The sequence below is a fragment of the Siniperca chuatsi genome, linkage group LG4 (genome assembly GCF_020085105.1).
Source record: "Siniperca chuatsi isolate FFG_IHB_CAS linkage group LG4, ASM2008510v1, whole genome shotgun sequence".
In the NCBI taxonomy this organism is placed as follows: domain Eukaryota; kingdom Metazoa; phylum Chordata; class Actinopteri; order Centrarchiformes; family Sinipercidae; genus Siniperca; species Siniperca chuatsi.
In genome coordinates, this window is record NC_058045.1 from 31,188,997 (window position 1) to 31,204,012 (window position 15,016).

The 15,016-nt window shown below is 42.6% G+C and overlaps 2 protein-coding genes across 2 annotated transcripts; both read left to right on the plus strand.

The window, feature by feature from the left end:
• Positions 1 to 952: 952 nt before the first annotated feature.
• On the plus strand, positions 953 to 4,210 carry LOC122875460 (E3 ubiquitin-protein ligase TRIM21-like). The gene is made up of 2 exons (XM_044194608.1): positions 953 to 1,174; positions 1,701 to 4,210. Exon 2 carries the CDS (start codon positions 1,710 to 1,712, stop codon positions 3,351 to 3,353), a length of 1,644 nt encoding a protein of 547 aa, XP_044050543.1. The 5' UTR covers positions 953 to 1,174; positions 1,701 to 1,709; the 3' UTR covers positions 3,354 to 4,210.
• Positions 4,211 to 8,437: 4,227 nt separating this feature from the next.
• LOC122875462 (E3 ubiquitin-protein ligase TRIM21-like) lies at positions 8,438 to 11,562 on the plus strand. Its single transcript, XM_044194611.1, has 2 exons — positions 8,438 to 8,513; positions 9,846 to 11,562. The coding sequence occupies exon 2, from the start codon at positions 9,855 to 9,857 to the stop codon at positions 11,496 to 11,498; it is 1,644 nt and encodes a 547-aa protein (XP_044050546.1). The 5' UTR covers positions 8,438 to 8,513; positions 9,846 to 9,854; the 3' UTR covers positions 11,499 to 11,562.
• The last annotated feature ends 3,454 nt before the right edge of the window (positions 11,563 to 15,016 follow it).

Here is a 15,016-nt window from a genome sequence, read left to right on the forward strand (position 1 = left end):
ACTCAAGAGTGAGATTTGTGCTTCATCGGAAGTGTTTTCTAGTAGTAATTTCACAAGACAAAAGACTTCAAGGATGAAACTGGTTGGTTTGGTTAACCGCCCACCTCCGTTAAAGAGCAACGTACAGCCGCTTTTCAATAGGAGCATCCGGGACTGTCCCAAACTGGGCTACTAATATATATGATTTCTGAAGACAGACCACTCGTCACTGAGCCCCATCGTTTGAACATTTTTGATAATAGTTCCGATACTATACCTGAGTTTTGGTGCTGATACCAAAATTATACATTTTATCATTTAATAAAAAGGAAGAAAAAGTTCCCAAAAGTTATATCTAACTTTTACACGAACTCTATCTGGATAAAATACAGAGCAAAACTCTGAAAATTACAAATTACACGAGGAACTATCTAATCAAAGAATAAGTAAAAAAGACTGCAGACGTTCATTCTCAACTTTCAGTATTTGAGAGTGATGCTCTTCTGCAGACACATTTTGGTTGGTAACAAAAACATTTGAGGTTTGACACCGAGCACCACTGAGAACAAACTCGTTGGACAGACGGTGTGTTCACTGTCCTTCCTGAGTGGTGGTGGACTTACATGAGCACTGAAATAAGAAGTATTTGAACACACCGCTGACCTCTATGTGAACTAAGAAGCATCTGTAGTAAAGAAACTGTCAGCAGCAGACAATCAGGATAAAATGCGATTGGACAGGATTGTGTCCCCACTGCAGTAACAGGTTGTTTGTATCCAGCAGGGGGCGCTGCTGCTGCTGTTGTCATCTGTCAGTAAGTGAAGGATATATTTGATCTCTTTGGGCTCCAGCAGGATGGGTCCATACTGACGAGAACAGTCACAGTCGGCCTGAGTCACAACCAGAACCAGGTTACTGTCAGGGATCTGCTGCACCACAAACATCCTGAAACACAGACAACAAAGTTACAGCCAATCCATCAACCAACAACCAATCAATCATTAACACTGAGAGGAGGAGCAGCACTGACAGAGGAGAGCTGCAACGTCACATTTCCTCAAATGAAAGTGAAAGTTGGTCTGAGTGACAGCACAGCTGCAGTCGAGACAAGTCTCTCTGTTTCTCTCTACAGAAACATTCAGCTGAATCCATCAGGTTTTTCTCAACAAAAAAGCAGAAGCTCTGCCAAACACTGGTGAGTACACGGCCCAAACTATGCTCCTCTCCCAGGTGTGTCCTCGCCTGCTTTATTTCGTGTACCCAGCTTCGACGTCTGTGTCCGGCTTGCAGTCCATGCTGAACAATAGCGATACCACGAAGCTTTAGTTGTGTACATTTGTTTGAGAGAGAGAAGACATAGAGATTGAATAAGGAGAGGGAGCGCTGGTAGGAGAAATTATTTGATTGTTTCACAGCGGTTACTTTCTAAAGCACAAATAAACACGCCCGCACCTCCGCGCTGTCGTCATGAAGCAGCATTTACTTAGTGACATTGAAGAAAAACACCTGACTGTGTAATGAGCTGACTTAGTAAATCAGATTCTGAATACTTGCAGATTGAAGCTGCAAATTAATTAACAACCACAGCTCATTTTCTTAGTAAATGTGTCCCTCAGCTGGAGGACTTTCCTTTTATTCCACTAATCACTGTTTGATTTTATTAAACGAATAATCAAAAGATATGTCATTACAGTTTTATTTTTTCACACTTTTGTCCTCAGAGTGTAGATATGTCTGCTGCAAGCTGTCTGCTGACTGAAGATCAGTTTCTGTGCTCCATCTGTCTGGATGTGTTCACTGATCCAGTCAGCACACCATGTGGACACAACTTCTGTAAAACCTGCATCACTGAACACTGGAATACTAATGTCCCGTGTCAGTGTCCCAACTGTAAAGAGGTTTTCAACACACGACCTGAGCTGCGGGTCAATATCTTCATCTCTGAGATGGCTGCTCAGTTCAGACAGTCAGCTCAACAGAAAGCCAGCAGCAGCAGCTCAGAGCAACACGTTGCCAAACCAGGAGACGTTCCCTGTGACGTCTGCACTGGAACCAAACTGAAGGCCCTGAAGTCCTGCCTGGTGTGTCTGGCCTCCTACTGTGAGACTCACCTGGAGCCTCATCTGACAGCTTCACGTCTGAAAAGACATCAGCTGATCGACCCCGTGGAGAACCTGGAAGGCAGGATGTGTACGAAGCACGATAAACTGCTGGAGCTGTTCTGTAAGACCGACCAGACGTGTGTCTGCTTGCTCTGCACTTTTTCAGACCACAAGACACACGATGTTGTTCCTCTGAAAGAAGAATATGAAGATAAGAAGGCCGAGCTGGGGAAGACAGAGGCTGAAACTCAGCAGCTGATCCAGAAGAGACGACTGAAGATTCAGGAGATCAAACGCTCAGTGCAGCTCAGTAAGGAAGATGCAGACAGAGAGATAGCAGGTGGTGTTCAGGTCTTCACCGCTCTGAAGGAGTCTGTTGAGAGAAGCCAGGCCGAGCTCATCGACACGATCAGAGAGAAGCAGAGAAAGACAGAGAAACAGGCTAAAGGCTTCATCCAAGAGCTGGAACAGGAAATCTCTGAGCTGAAGAAGAGAAGCTCTGAGCTGGAGCAGCTCTCACGCTCTGAAGACCACCTCCACCTCCTCCAAAGCCTCCCGTCCCTGAACGCTGCTCCACCCACCAAGGACTGGACAGAAGTCAGCGTCCGTCCACCTTCATATGAGGGGACTGTGGTGAGAGCTGTGAATCAGCTGGAGGAGATGCTCAGTAAACAGATGAAGAAGCTGTTTGAGGCCAAGCTGAAGAGGGTCCAGCAGTACGCAGTGGCTGTGACACTCGATCCTGATACAGCACATCGCAAACTCATCCTGTCTGATGATGGAAAACAAGTTAAACACGGTGATGTAAAGAAGAATCTCCCAGACAACCCAGAGAGATTTGATACTTGTGCTATTGTCTTAGCAAAGCAGAGTTTCTCTTTAGGAAGATTTTATTACGAGGTTCAGGTTAAAGGGAAGACTGACTGGGATTTAGGAGTGGCCAGACAGTCGGTCAACAGGAAGGGACAAATTACACTGAATCCTCAGAATGGTTACTGGACGATATATTTGAGTAATGAAAATGAGTACAAAGCTGCTGCTGGCCCTCCAGTCTCTGTCTCTCTGAAGTCTCAGCCTGAGACGGTGGGGGTGTTTGTGGATTATGAGGAGGGTCTGGTCTCCTTTTATGACGTTGATGCTGCAGCTCTGATCTACTCCTTTACTGGCTGCTGCTTCACTGAGAAACTCTACCCATACTTCTGTCCCTGTCCTAATCATGGTGGTAAAAACTCTGCCCCTCTGATCATCGCTCCTGTCAGTCACTCTGAGTAGAACAACCATTTGATTTACAGAAAGATTCACTATCATTTAATGTAATAAATGTATATTTATTGGTGATGGTGTATACAATGTTGTTTTTGTCGGATTCTGATGTTTCTTTTCCTTTTTTTTGCTGTAGATGTTTCTTTGATGTGCCACATTGCTACTTATTACTACAACACACCAATTTTACCTGATTTATTTGATCTAATTTAGTCTAATTTCTAACTGCCTTCAAGACTGTAAAACCATCAGAAAACAATGGACTCAGAAATAAGAAGCATTTGCACGTTCCTTAAATGTCTGGGTGCCAAATTCAAAACTTTTTATTGTCACATCATGTTTATATAAGAAGTGTTGCTCAGTGGCACAAATTACCGAAGAGCCTTTTTATAAATGAGACACAGGTCATTTGTTTTTCTCTTTTTCTTTTTAATAAAACAAAAGCAAAATCAAGTTTTTATTGTGTCTGATTAAGTTATTGTTTTGGATTGATGTCAAAGCTGAAAAACAGCTGATGGAGTTTCTAATGGCCACCAAATCACGTGAATAAAAACACCATCAGCTGTTCTCAGACTGACTTGAGCTGACGAGCTGAGACACCCCATCACATCTGAGGCAGTTGGTAGTGTGAGATAATGTAGTGTTATTTAAGGTCTGAGGTGTGTTTGAGCAGCTGATATGAACACTAAACCAGTGCTGCTAGTTTGGAGAGAACAAGTGACAGCTGAGGACGCCCTCTAGGGGAGTTCATAACAAACTGCAGCCTGTGGCCACATGAGGACATGCTCTTCATAAATAACTACACAGTCTGATGCTGAAGCAGATCACATGAATGCAGGAGCACAATGAAATCAGAATCAGAAATACTTTATTGATGCCCGAATGGGAAACTCTTTTGTTACAGCTGCTCACTGTCACGTCAGTGCACACAGGAATAGAAGTCCTAAGCAAATCAAAGTATAATACACTATAATACAGGCAAGATAAATTAAGTACAAAGTGGATATAAGTATAAAATTAAAATAAGTGTAAAGTACAAAGTGGATTTATCGGTTGATGATAAGTATGTACGGTATAATAATACAATGTAATAATATAAGTAATAAGTAATAGTGCAATAATGAGTACTGTCAAGTTAAGTGTAGCTTATTAAGATGATTATGAGACGGTGGATATTGCACAGCAGTAATAGAAGTATGACTAAATATCTAAAAAGGAGTATATTGCACAGCAGTATTAAACAGAGAATATTGCACAATTATTTCAAATATTGCAGTGATGTTAATGGTCCAATGTCCATTTTAGTGACTTAGGGTCATACAGACTGACCCTTAGAGGGAGGAGTTAAAGAGTCTGATGGCCACAGGCAGGAATGACTTCCTGTGGCGCTCTGTGGTGCATTGTGGGGGGATGAGTCTTCCGCTGAAGGTACTCCTTAGTTTGCCCAGCACGTCATGGAGTGGGTGGGAGACACTGTCCAAGATGGCATGTAGTTTGGCCAGCATCCTCCTCTCTGACACCACCAACAGAGAGTCCAGCTCCACCCCCACAATGCCACCGGCCTTACAGATCAGTTTGTTGAGTCTGTTGGCGTCCGCTACCCTCAATCTGCTGCCCCAGCATGCAACAGCATACAGGATAGCACTGGCCACCACAGACTCATAAAACATCCTCAGCATTGTCCGGCAGATGTTGAAGGACCTCAGCCTCCTCAGGAAACAGAGGCAGCTCAGGCCCTTCCTGTAAAGAGCTTGTGTGTTCTTAGCCCAGTCCAGTTTATTGTTCATGTGTACTCCCAGGTACTTGTAATCCTCAACAATGTCCACACTGACCCCCTGGATGGAAACCGGGGTCACTAGTGCCTTGGCCCTTCGTAGGTCTACAACCAGCTGACTTTGTCGCACTGAGCTGCAGATGGTTCTGCTCACACCATGAGACAAAGTTACCCACCACAGCCCTGTACTCAGTCTCATCACCACCACTGATACATCCCACAACAGCAGAGTCATCAGAAAACTTCTGAAGGTGGCAGGACTCTGTGTGGTAGCTGAAGTCCATGGTATAGATGGTGAAGAGGAAGGGAGAGAGGACAGTCCCCTGAGGTGCCCAGTGTTGCTGACCACGTTGTCCGACACACAGTGCTGCAGACTCACGTGCTGTGGTCTGCCAGTCAGGCAGTCAACAATCCAGGACACGAGGGGGGCATCCACCTGCATCGCTGCCTGCTTCTCACCCAGCAGGGCTGGCCGGATGGTGGCCGTGGCTGGTAGGTTGGGGGGGGGGGTGGACTCAGAGGAGTCTGAGGGCTGACAGCAGCTGAGTTAGAGGGGGTTGAGCAGGAGCCGGTGTGTCGAATCTGTTAAAGAACAGATTAAGTTTGCTGGCCCTGTCCAAGCTGCCTTCAACTCCTCTGCTGCCAGTTGGTCTGAAGCCAGTGATGGTCTTCATGCCGCTCCAGACCTCTCATGTTGTTTCCACTCCAGCTTCCTCCTGTACTTCTCCTTGGCCTCCCTGATCTTCACCTTCAGGTCAGCCTGGATTTCCCTCACCTCCTCCCTATTACCATCAGTAAAGGCCCTCCTCTTGGCATTCAGGATGTCTTTTGTTACCCACGGTTTGTTATTTGGATAACAATGGACCATCTTATTTGGGACATTGCAGTCCACACAGAAGTTAATGTAGCCAGTGATGCATTCAGTGAGCCCGTCAATGTCCTCTCTCTCCATGAGGCTCACAGAGTGCATCCCAGTTTGTCACCTCGAAACATCCCTGAAGTGTCTCATAGGCCTCCTCTGACCATCTCCTCACTGTCCTTGTGGTCGCAAGCTGCCTTTTAACCAGAGGCACATAGCAGGGTTTGAGGTGAACCAGGTTGTGGGGGAGGGGGGAAGAGCTGTATGCATCCTTAACGTTAGCATACAGCAGGTCCAGTTTCCTCTCCTCTCTAGTAGGACAATTCACAAACTGAGTGAAATTAGTGGCGGGGGGGGGGTAAACAGCCACAACAATGGCATGTGAGAATTCACGTGGCAGATAATACGGCCGGAGTCCCACAGCTAACAGTTCAATGTCCAGGCTACAGATACTCTGCTTGATAGTAACATGACCAGGGATACACCATCTGTTGTTGACTAGCACAGCAAGGCCGCTGCCTTACCACTTACCGCTCCCGGTGTGATCCCTGTCGACCCGAACTGTCTGAAAACCGTCGATGGAAACGTTATGGTCTGGGATATCCTGGTGTAGCCATGTCTCTGGGAAGCACATCAAACTACACTCACGGAACTCTGTCTGACTCCGGGCTAAAGCCGTTAGCTCGTCAATTTTATTCGCCAGTGATATCACGTTGCCCATGACGAGAGAAGGCAGACATGGCTTAAATCTCTTGTTCTTAAGTCTCTTTTGTCTGGACCCTCGCTGCTTCGTTCCACCTCTGCATCCTCGGTGTGTCCTCCTCCAGATCTCAGTGTGAACATCGGTTGTCCTGGGCACCATGCCGCTTGGCTTCAGCGCGATCAACTGTTCCCTTGTGTAAACAATGCAGCCAAACAGCTGTTCTGCAGCGGTGCCCTGATGGAGTAGCTGACCAAAAAATACCAAAACACTTTCTACTCTCATTTTCCCACTTGGTACTTAATTTATTTTCTGACCTGTATTATAGTGTATTATATATTTTTTTGCTTAGTACTTCTATTCCTGTGTGCACTGACGTGATAGTGAGCTGCTGTAGTAAAAGAGTTTCCCCTCGGGGATCAATAAAGTATTTCTGATTCTGATTTTGTAAAGAGCGTAGTTTAAATTGTACTTACACACAAGTTACTCAAGTTTTGAAGAAAAGTTGGAAAAAGTAAGACGAGACGGAGCTATGGCAACAGGCAGCATGCACGTTGGCACATGCGCACTCTGTCACTTTGAAATCTGGGTCTAATTGGTACAAGTACTCTGTCGAATGTCTTTTTTGTGTGTTTTGTAGTTTTTTTGAGCTCATTCTAAAATCAGAAACTTTACTTTCACTTAAGAAGACTAAGTTAAAAAGTATTGTACTTCAACTACTTATAATGAGGGAGACTCACAGAGAAGCCCATTAATCTACTGCTGTGGTCCAATCAGAAGGATTCTCCATCTCAGCTCAAAACTCTGATTTCCCTCCTTCTAATGTAATCTGAGAGAAATCTTTCAGACAGAGAAAAGCTGCTCAGCACTTTGGAGAACAGCAGTGAAGTGCAGAGGGATTAGTTGCTGTGATGGATCACAGACTGTTTGGAACAGATACATACTGACATGGTTACAGTCACAATGGCACATTTGCAGAGGCAGGAAGTAACAAAGTATATTTACTTTGTAAACTTGGAAAGACTGCTTTTAAATTGAATGCACCTGACTCCTGGAACTAAATGCAGCACCTCCTTAAAATCAGTACACTTGTACCTCGCGGCCAGTTTAGAAACTTGATCTTAAACCTCCGAACTTCTACTTGTAGCTGTATTTTATTTTACATTTTAAGTGATCTATCTCAACTGCAAACGTTTTTATTCGATTTATCTATCAAATGTATCTTCCCTTATCAGAAAGTTCCTATTAGCTCATTGTAGTATTGCCTTTCTCTGTTATTATATTTCTTTGTTGTTGTTTTTTTCTTTTCTTTGTTGTTGTAATTGACTCAATGTCATTGTAAATGAGGGTCGCCCCTCAATGATCTCTCGAGTATAAATAAAGTCAGAAATCTGTCACATAAAGAAAAGATGGTAAACAGTTTGGAAAGCAGCAGAAAAGTGAAATTACAGGCTAAACAGTGACCTGAACATTGGAGTGTGTGTGGGATTGTAGAGGGACCGTAAAGGGAGCGTTGTAGCCTCATGATCAAAAGATATCTTGCACTGACCTCTTTTGTGATGTTGTCTATTTGTAATTGTCTGTTCTTTTGGCTGCTGGATACTTCCATTGTAGATAAAGGAGAAGAAACAAAAAGTAAAAACTCATCTTGTTCCAAAGCTATGTCAACGTGTTTCCCAAGGAGGCAATAAAAGCTCACTTCCAGAGTTACACTGAGAGGAGGAGCAGCACTGACAGAGGAGAGCTGCAACGTCACATTTCCTCAAATGAAAGTGAAAGTTGGTCTGAGCGACAGCACAGCTGCAGTCGAGACAAGTCTCTCTGTTTCTCTCACTGGTGAGTACACGGCCCTACAAAGCCAAAATGCACTGACTACATGTTTGGTCAGTTTAGCTAAAACCAGAGTCTGACTTTGTTGCATCTGTTCAACCATATAAAAATATTCTGCCATAGAAATGTGTCATTTTCTATAAAAGCAACACGTACATTTAGCTGGAGCTACAACACAAGGTCAGACAGGATGTAGTCACAGCGAGTAGGAGCTTCAGCTGATTGAACAACTTTTTCCGACCTGTTTCCTGTAACCGAAAAATCTGTTTTGATGTTTTTGATACAGCTGTTACACACTTTGGTAACAATACAAGACGCATGGTGGCAGTATTATTGCATCATTTAACGTGTGTTGTGACAGTCATGGAGGGATCACGTTGTGTTTTTTGGGGTTTGAAATTGAATTCTATTATGATTTTACAAATTTAAATTCTGATATTAACAAGAAGCAGAGGTCTAGGGATGTTTTCACTGCAATGCTTCAGACATCAGATTAGTTTCTCAGTTTCTCTCAAACACCATATTGATCACGTTTCAGACGGTACATGAATGCCTGACGTAACTCACTCATACTGATGTTCTCTCTTCCAACCTTCCTGTGTCACTGACAGCTTCCCAGGCAGGTGCGCAGACCAGGTGTAAACATAGAGCAGATGGGATTTACAGGAGCCACAAGCTTGTCGCAAGCTTTTGGTGGGGGCAATGAATGTGAATTAAATACAGGCCTATATATAACTGATAAACTATTATTAGAAAGGAAAATAGGGAGAAAACTTGAATTGGAACTTGACCATCAATGGCCATCTATCAAAATCACTACAGGCTGCAACAACGTTAAGTTTGGCTGCATTTACATTAATATTAACATCAACACCATCTCCACCTGTTGCAGTAGCTTCTGTATATTTTATGAGTTTTTGATTTGTCTTATAAGGCTATATCTCTTTTTCCTTTCCAATAAACATGTGTAGATTAATGCTTGCAAATGTATTAATAATTCGATTTAGCCTCAAGATTATCATATCATAAATTTTGAGTAATATTTAGAGAAATAGTCATTTCTGAAGCTCTGCTTCACTTGCAGCAAAGTCCAGGACCTGACTGCGTAATGAGCTGTCTCAGTAAATCAGATGCTGAATAGACGCAAAGGCATTTACAACCACAGCTCATATTTGTGTTGTGCCATTTTCTTAGTAAATGTGTCCCTCAGCTGGGAGCAACATAACAACAGAATTCAGGATGACTCATTTTATACCACAAATCATTGTTTGATTTTATGAAACAATTAATCAAAAGCTATGTCATTACAGTTTTGTTTTTTCACACTTTTGTCCTCAGAGTGCAGATATGTCTGCTGCCAGCTGTCTGCTGACTGAAGATCAGTTTCTGTGCTCCATCTGTCTGGATGTGTTCACTGATCCAGTCAGCACACCATGTGGACACAACTTCTGTAAAACCTGCATCACTAAACACTGGAATACTAATGTCCCGTGTCAGTGTCCCAACTGTAAACAGGTTTTCTACACACGACCTGAGCTGCAGGTCAATATCTTCATCTCTGAGATGGCTGCTCAGTTCAGACAGTCAGCTCAACAGAAAGCCAGCAGCAGCAGCTCAGAGCAACAAGTTGCCAAACCAGGAGAAGTTCCCTGTGACGTCTGCACTGGAACCAAACTGAAGGCCCTGAAGTCCTGCCTGGTGTGTCTGGCCTCCTACTGTGAGACTCACCTGGAGCCTCATCTGACAGCTTCACGTCTGAAAAGACATCAGCTGATCGACCCTGTGGAGAACCTGGAAGGCAGGATGTGTACGAAGCACGATAAACTGCTGGAGCTGTTCTGTAAGACCGACCAGACGTGTGTCTGCTTGCTCTGCACTGTTTTAGACCACAAGACACACGAGTTTGTTCCTCTGAAAGAAGAATATGAAGATAAGAAGGCCGAGTTGGAGAAGACAGAGGCTGAAACTCAGCAGCTGATCCAGGAGAGACGACTGAAGATTCAGGAGATCAAACGCTCAGTGGAGCTCAGTAAGGAAGATGCAGACAGAGAGATAGCAGCTGGTGTTCAGGTCTTCATCGCTCTGAAGGAGTCTGCTGAGAGAAGCCAGGCCGAGCTCATCGACACAATCAGAGAGAAGCAGAGAAAGACAGAGAAACAGGCTGAAGGCTTCATCCAAGAGCTGGAACAGGAAATCTCTGAGCTGAAGAAGAGAAGCTCTGAGGTGGAGCAGCTCTCACGCTTTGAAGACCACCTCCACCTCCTCCAAAGCCTCCCCTCCCTGAACGCTGCTCCATCCACCAAGGACTGGACAGAAGTCAGCGTCCGTCCACCTTCATATGAGGGGACTGTGGTGAGAGCTGTGAATCAGCTGGAGGAGACGCTCAGAAAACAGATGAAGAAGCTGTTTGAGGCCAAGCTGAAGAGGGTCCAGCAGTACGCAGTGGATGTGACACTCGATCCTGATACAGCACAACCCAGGCTCATCCTGTCTGATGATGGAAAACAAGTTAAACTCGGTGATGTAAAGAAGAATCTCCCAGATAATACAGAGAGATTTGATACTTGTGCTATTGTCTTAGCAAAGCAGAGTTTCTCTTCAGGAAGATTTTATTACGAGGTTCAGGTTAAAGGGAAGACTGCCTGGGATTTAGGAGTGGTCAGAGAGTCGGTCAACAGGAAGGGACAAATTACACTGAGTCCTCAGAATGGTTACTGGACGATATGGTTGAGGAATGAAAATGAGTATGAAGCTCTTGCTGACCCTGCAGTCTGTCTCTCTCTGAAGTCTCAGCCTGAGACGGTGGGGGTGTTTGTGGATTATGAGGAGGGTCTGGTCTCCTTTTATGACGCTGATGCTGCAGCTCTGATCTACTCCTTTACTGGCTGCTGCTTCACTGAGAAACTCTACCCACTCTTCAGTCCCTGTCCTAATCATGGTGGTAAAAACTCTGCCCCTCTGATCATCTCTCCTGTCAGTCACTCTGAGTAGAACAACCATTTGATTTACAGAAAGATTCACTATCATTTAATGTAATAAATGTATTTATTGCTGATGTACGCTGTATACATTGTTGTTTTTGTCAGATTCTGATGTTTCTTTCCCCTTTTTTGCTGTAGATGTTTCTTTGATGTGCCACATTGCTACTTATTACTACAACACACCAATTTTACATGATTTATTTGATCTAATTTAGTCTCATTTCTAACTGCCTTCAAGACTGTAAAACTGTCCGAAAACAATGGACTCAGAAATAAGAAGCATTTATCGGTTGATGATAAGTATGTACGGTATAATAATACAATGTAATAATATAAGTAATAAGTAATAGTGCAATAATGAGTACTGTCAAGTTAAGTGTAGCTTATTAAGATGATTATGAGACGGTGGATATTGCACAGCAGTAATAGAAGTATGACTAAATATCTAAAAAAAGAGTATATTGCACAGCAGTATTAAACACAGAATATTGCGCAATTATGTCAAATATTGCAGTGATGTTAATGATCAATGTCCAGTTTAGTGACTTCGGGTCATACAGACTGACACTTAGAGGGAGGAGTTAAAGAGTCTGATGGCCACAGGCAGGAATGACTTCCTGTGGCTCTCTGTGGTGCATTGTGGGGGGATGAGTCTTCCGCTGAAGGTGCTCCTTTGTTTGACCAGCACGTCATGGAGCGGGTGGGAGACACTGTCCAAGATGGCATGTAGTTTGGCCAGCATCCTCCTCTCTGACACCACCGCCAGAGAGTCCAGCTCCACCCCCACAATGTCACCGGCCTTACGGATCAGTTTGTTGAGTCTGTTGGCGTCCGCTGCCCTCAGCCTGCTGCCCCAGCATGCAACAGCAGACAGGATAGCACTGGCCACCACAGACTCATAAAACATCCTCAGCATCGTCCGGCAGATGTTGAAGGACCTCAAAGGCTCTGGCCCTTCCTAACAAGTCCCTTGTAGTGGAAATCAGGTCAATCTTTTCCACAGAAAGTACATTACAAGGCACGATTTGGTGATGATAAAATAATGCATTTTCTTTTTAGCTCTAATTCTTTATTTGATGAATATTGGAAACAAATATAAAACACATTTTTAAACCTGCTCTACTGCCTGTCTCTCTCTGGAGGGCCAGAACTGCCAAAATAAATAAATAAATAAATGACTCAATTAATTAATTAATATGCCATTAAATTAAACAGTAAATTCATTATATTCAGTGCCTCATATCGCTATTTTCCAAGCTACTAATATAATATAGTTAGAATAAGATGTGCTTTGTTGGACTAACCCCCCCTAGAAAGCCCAGGATGTGCTTTTCACTGTACATTAGGACTCAATAAACTGCATGCATGGAGTTTGAAATTAACGCTGCAGGTCTCTGGCAGACTTTATCCAAAATTATTACTGCTGGCCCCCAATACTGATAGTTTCAGTTAATTAAATACTTTTTCTGTTTTCGTCAAAGTACAAATGATGACTTAACCTTGAGGTCTGTCAGCCTCTGAACTGAATCTGCAGGTTAAGGAGATAAAGAGTTTTTAGGATCTCACTCTTTTCTACATGAAGAGCTGAACACTGTAACTCCAGAACAGGAACTACACGGAGCTTGTGGCGACATGGTGAGATTGGCAGCTGTCTCCAAAGTCAAGAATGAACTTTGAACCTCAGCTTTTAAACCGAGAAGATCTTTTAAGTTTTCAGGAAAAAAAAATGGAAATTTTAACATCTGGAATTCAACAACTGGGCTGAGGAAGATGAAAATCGTTTTCTCATCTGAAGAATAAAGATCTGAGATGAGATTAAGGCACTGATTTCCCAAACCTGGGTCCAATCTAAGTTTCAGGTTAAAAGTAATAATGTAATAAGTAATGTGTAAAACCGTGCGGCAGCGACACAGCTTTGTGCTGCTGAGTGTGACGTGTGTTTTAAAATACTGTTGCTGAGGTTTTAAAACAGGAAGACGTGACAGAACTGCTGCGCGATATTCAATTATTCTACTTTTTGGACTCACAAAAAAAAAAAACATACTAATAAAAATAATCCACTCGTTTTTTCCTACAGTTAATCGTTTTCACAGACACGTGGTCCGATTACACCAACACTGCCCATCTGTTTCTGTTTAATGTTATTCAAACTGAAAAAACACCACTGATAAAAACAGAATTAGTCTCAATGACGGGTTTATTATCGGTTATTTGGGTGTGAATTAAATAAGGCACATTCACATCATCTTTAAAACATCCAAACCTGAAAATAAAAACAGTCGTACAAAAATAATTAAGAGATTGGGTTTGACATCCTTTCAGCTTAAACGAGACACTGTGAAACACAAAGACTCCGTCACAAGTGGAGTGGAGCTTCATCCTCACCGAAACGGTCCGCAGTCAAACACAAACAATAAGTGAACTATGTGACATTAGTGTGAACAGTAACACTGATGGGGACACTCTTACAGTACTGCAGCTGTTTCATTATGTTGTAATGCAGCTGTATTAAATAAGACTAAATATCTTCTAATGTTAAAGGACCAAACTGGTGGTTTTGCACGTTTTATTTCATTAACTCCCGTATGTTTTACATCACTGCTGACCCATTTCCAAATCCGGCTTTGGTTTGGTTTCACTTCATTTCAGAAAATCAATTCGCAGAGACTTGAAACTTGCTTGAGAGTGGTAAAAAAAAATCAATATCGAATTATATAAATAAAGAATCTTTGCCAATATCTATCTATATCGTAAAAAATCACGTGAAGTAACCATATTGATAAACTTAAATGCAATGAACTGTTCTGCATAACATTCTTCACACGTTTTTCACTAGAGCTGCAACTAAAAATTATTTTCATTATCAGTTCATCTGCCAATTATTTTTTCTTTTAATTAATCAATTAATCGTTTGGTCTATAAAATGGCAGAAAATAGTAAAAAAAAAAGCCCAGAGCCCAACGTGACATCTGCAGATGCCTGTTTTTTTTATGACCAACAGTCTGAAACCTGCAGATATTCATTTCAAACTGGTATCAAACAGAGAAAAGCAGCAAATCATCGTTTTCATAAATCAATCTTTGCTTGACAAATGACTTAAATGATTAACCGATGACGAACCAAATTTTTTGTGATCAACTAATCGATTAAACTAATAGTTTCAGCTCTATTTTTAACTACAGTTTGCTGGAAATCTTTTATTTGGACGACAGAATTTTGTAAAACGGTAACTAAATCAATAATATGAATCGTCATCGAGTCACTTTTATTTTTTTTTGTCAAATTGAGGTAATCTTATTATTAATCGAATTATAAAGGATGGTTTCCTTTTGTCCATTTGGTGCGTTCAAGGACGCTTGGACAGAGCAGCGACAGCAGGCTGCAGAAAAGCAACAAATTTGAAATGCAAAAAAACAAACATTCATGTTCGTATCATTTTTACATATTGTTTGTCAGTCAACTGTCATTTTTCGTTGTCAGAGTGATCTTGAATGCACCATAAAGGACAGTATACCTGTAATGGGATGG

Bases quoted from the DNA above. Each gene is read 5' to 3' on its own strand.
- LOC122875460 (XM_044194608.1), top strand. From the start codon at position 1,710: ATGTCTGCTGCAAGCTGTCTGCTGACTGAAGATCAGTTTCTGTGCTCC.
- LOC122875462 (XM_044194611.1), top strand. From the start codon at position 9,855: ATGTCTGCTGCCAGCTGTCTGCTGACTGAAGATCAGTTTCTGTGCTCC.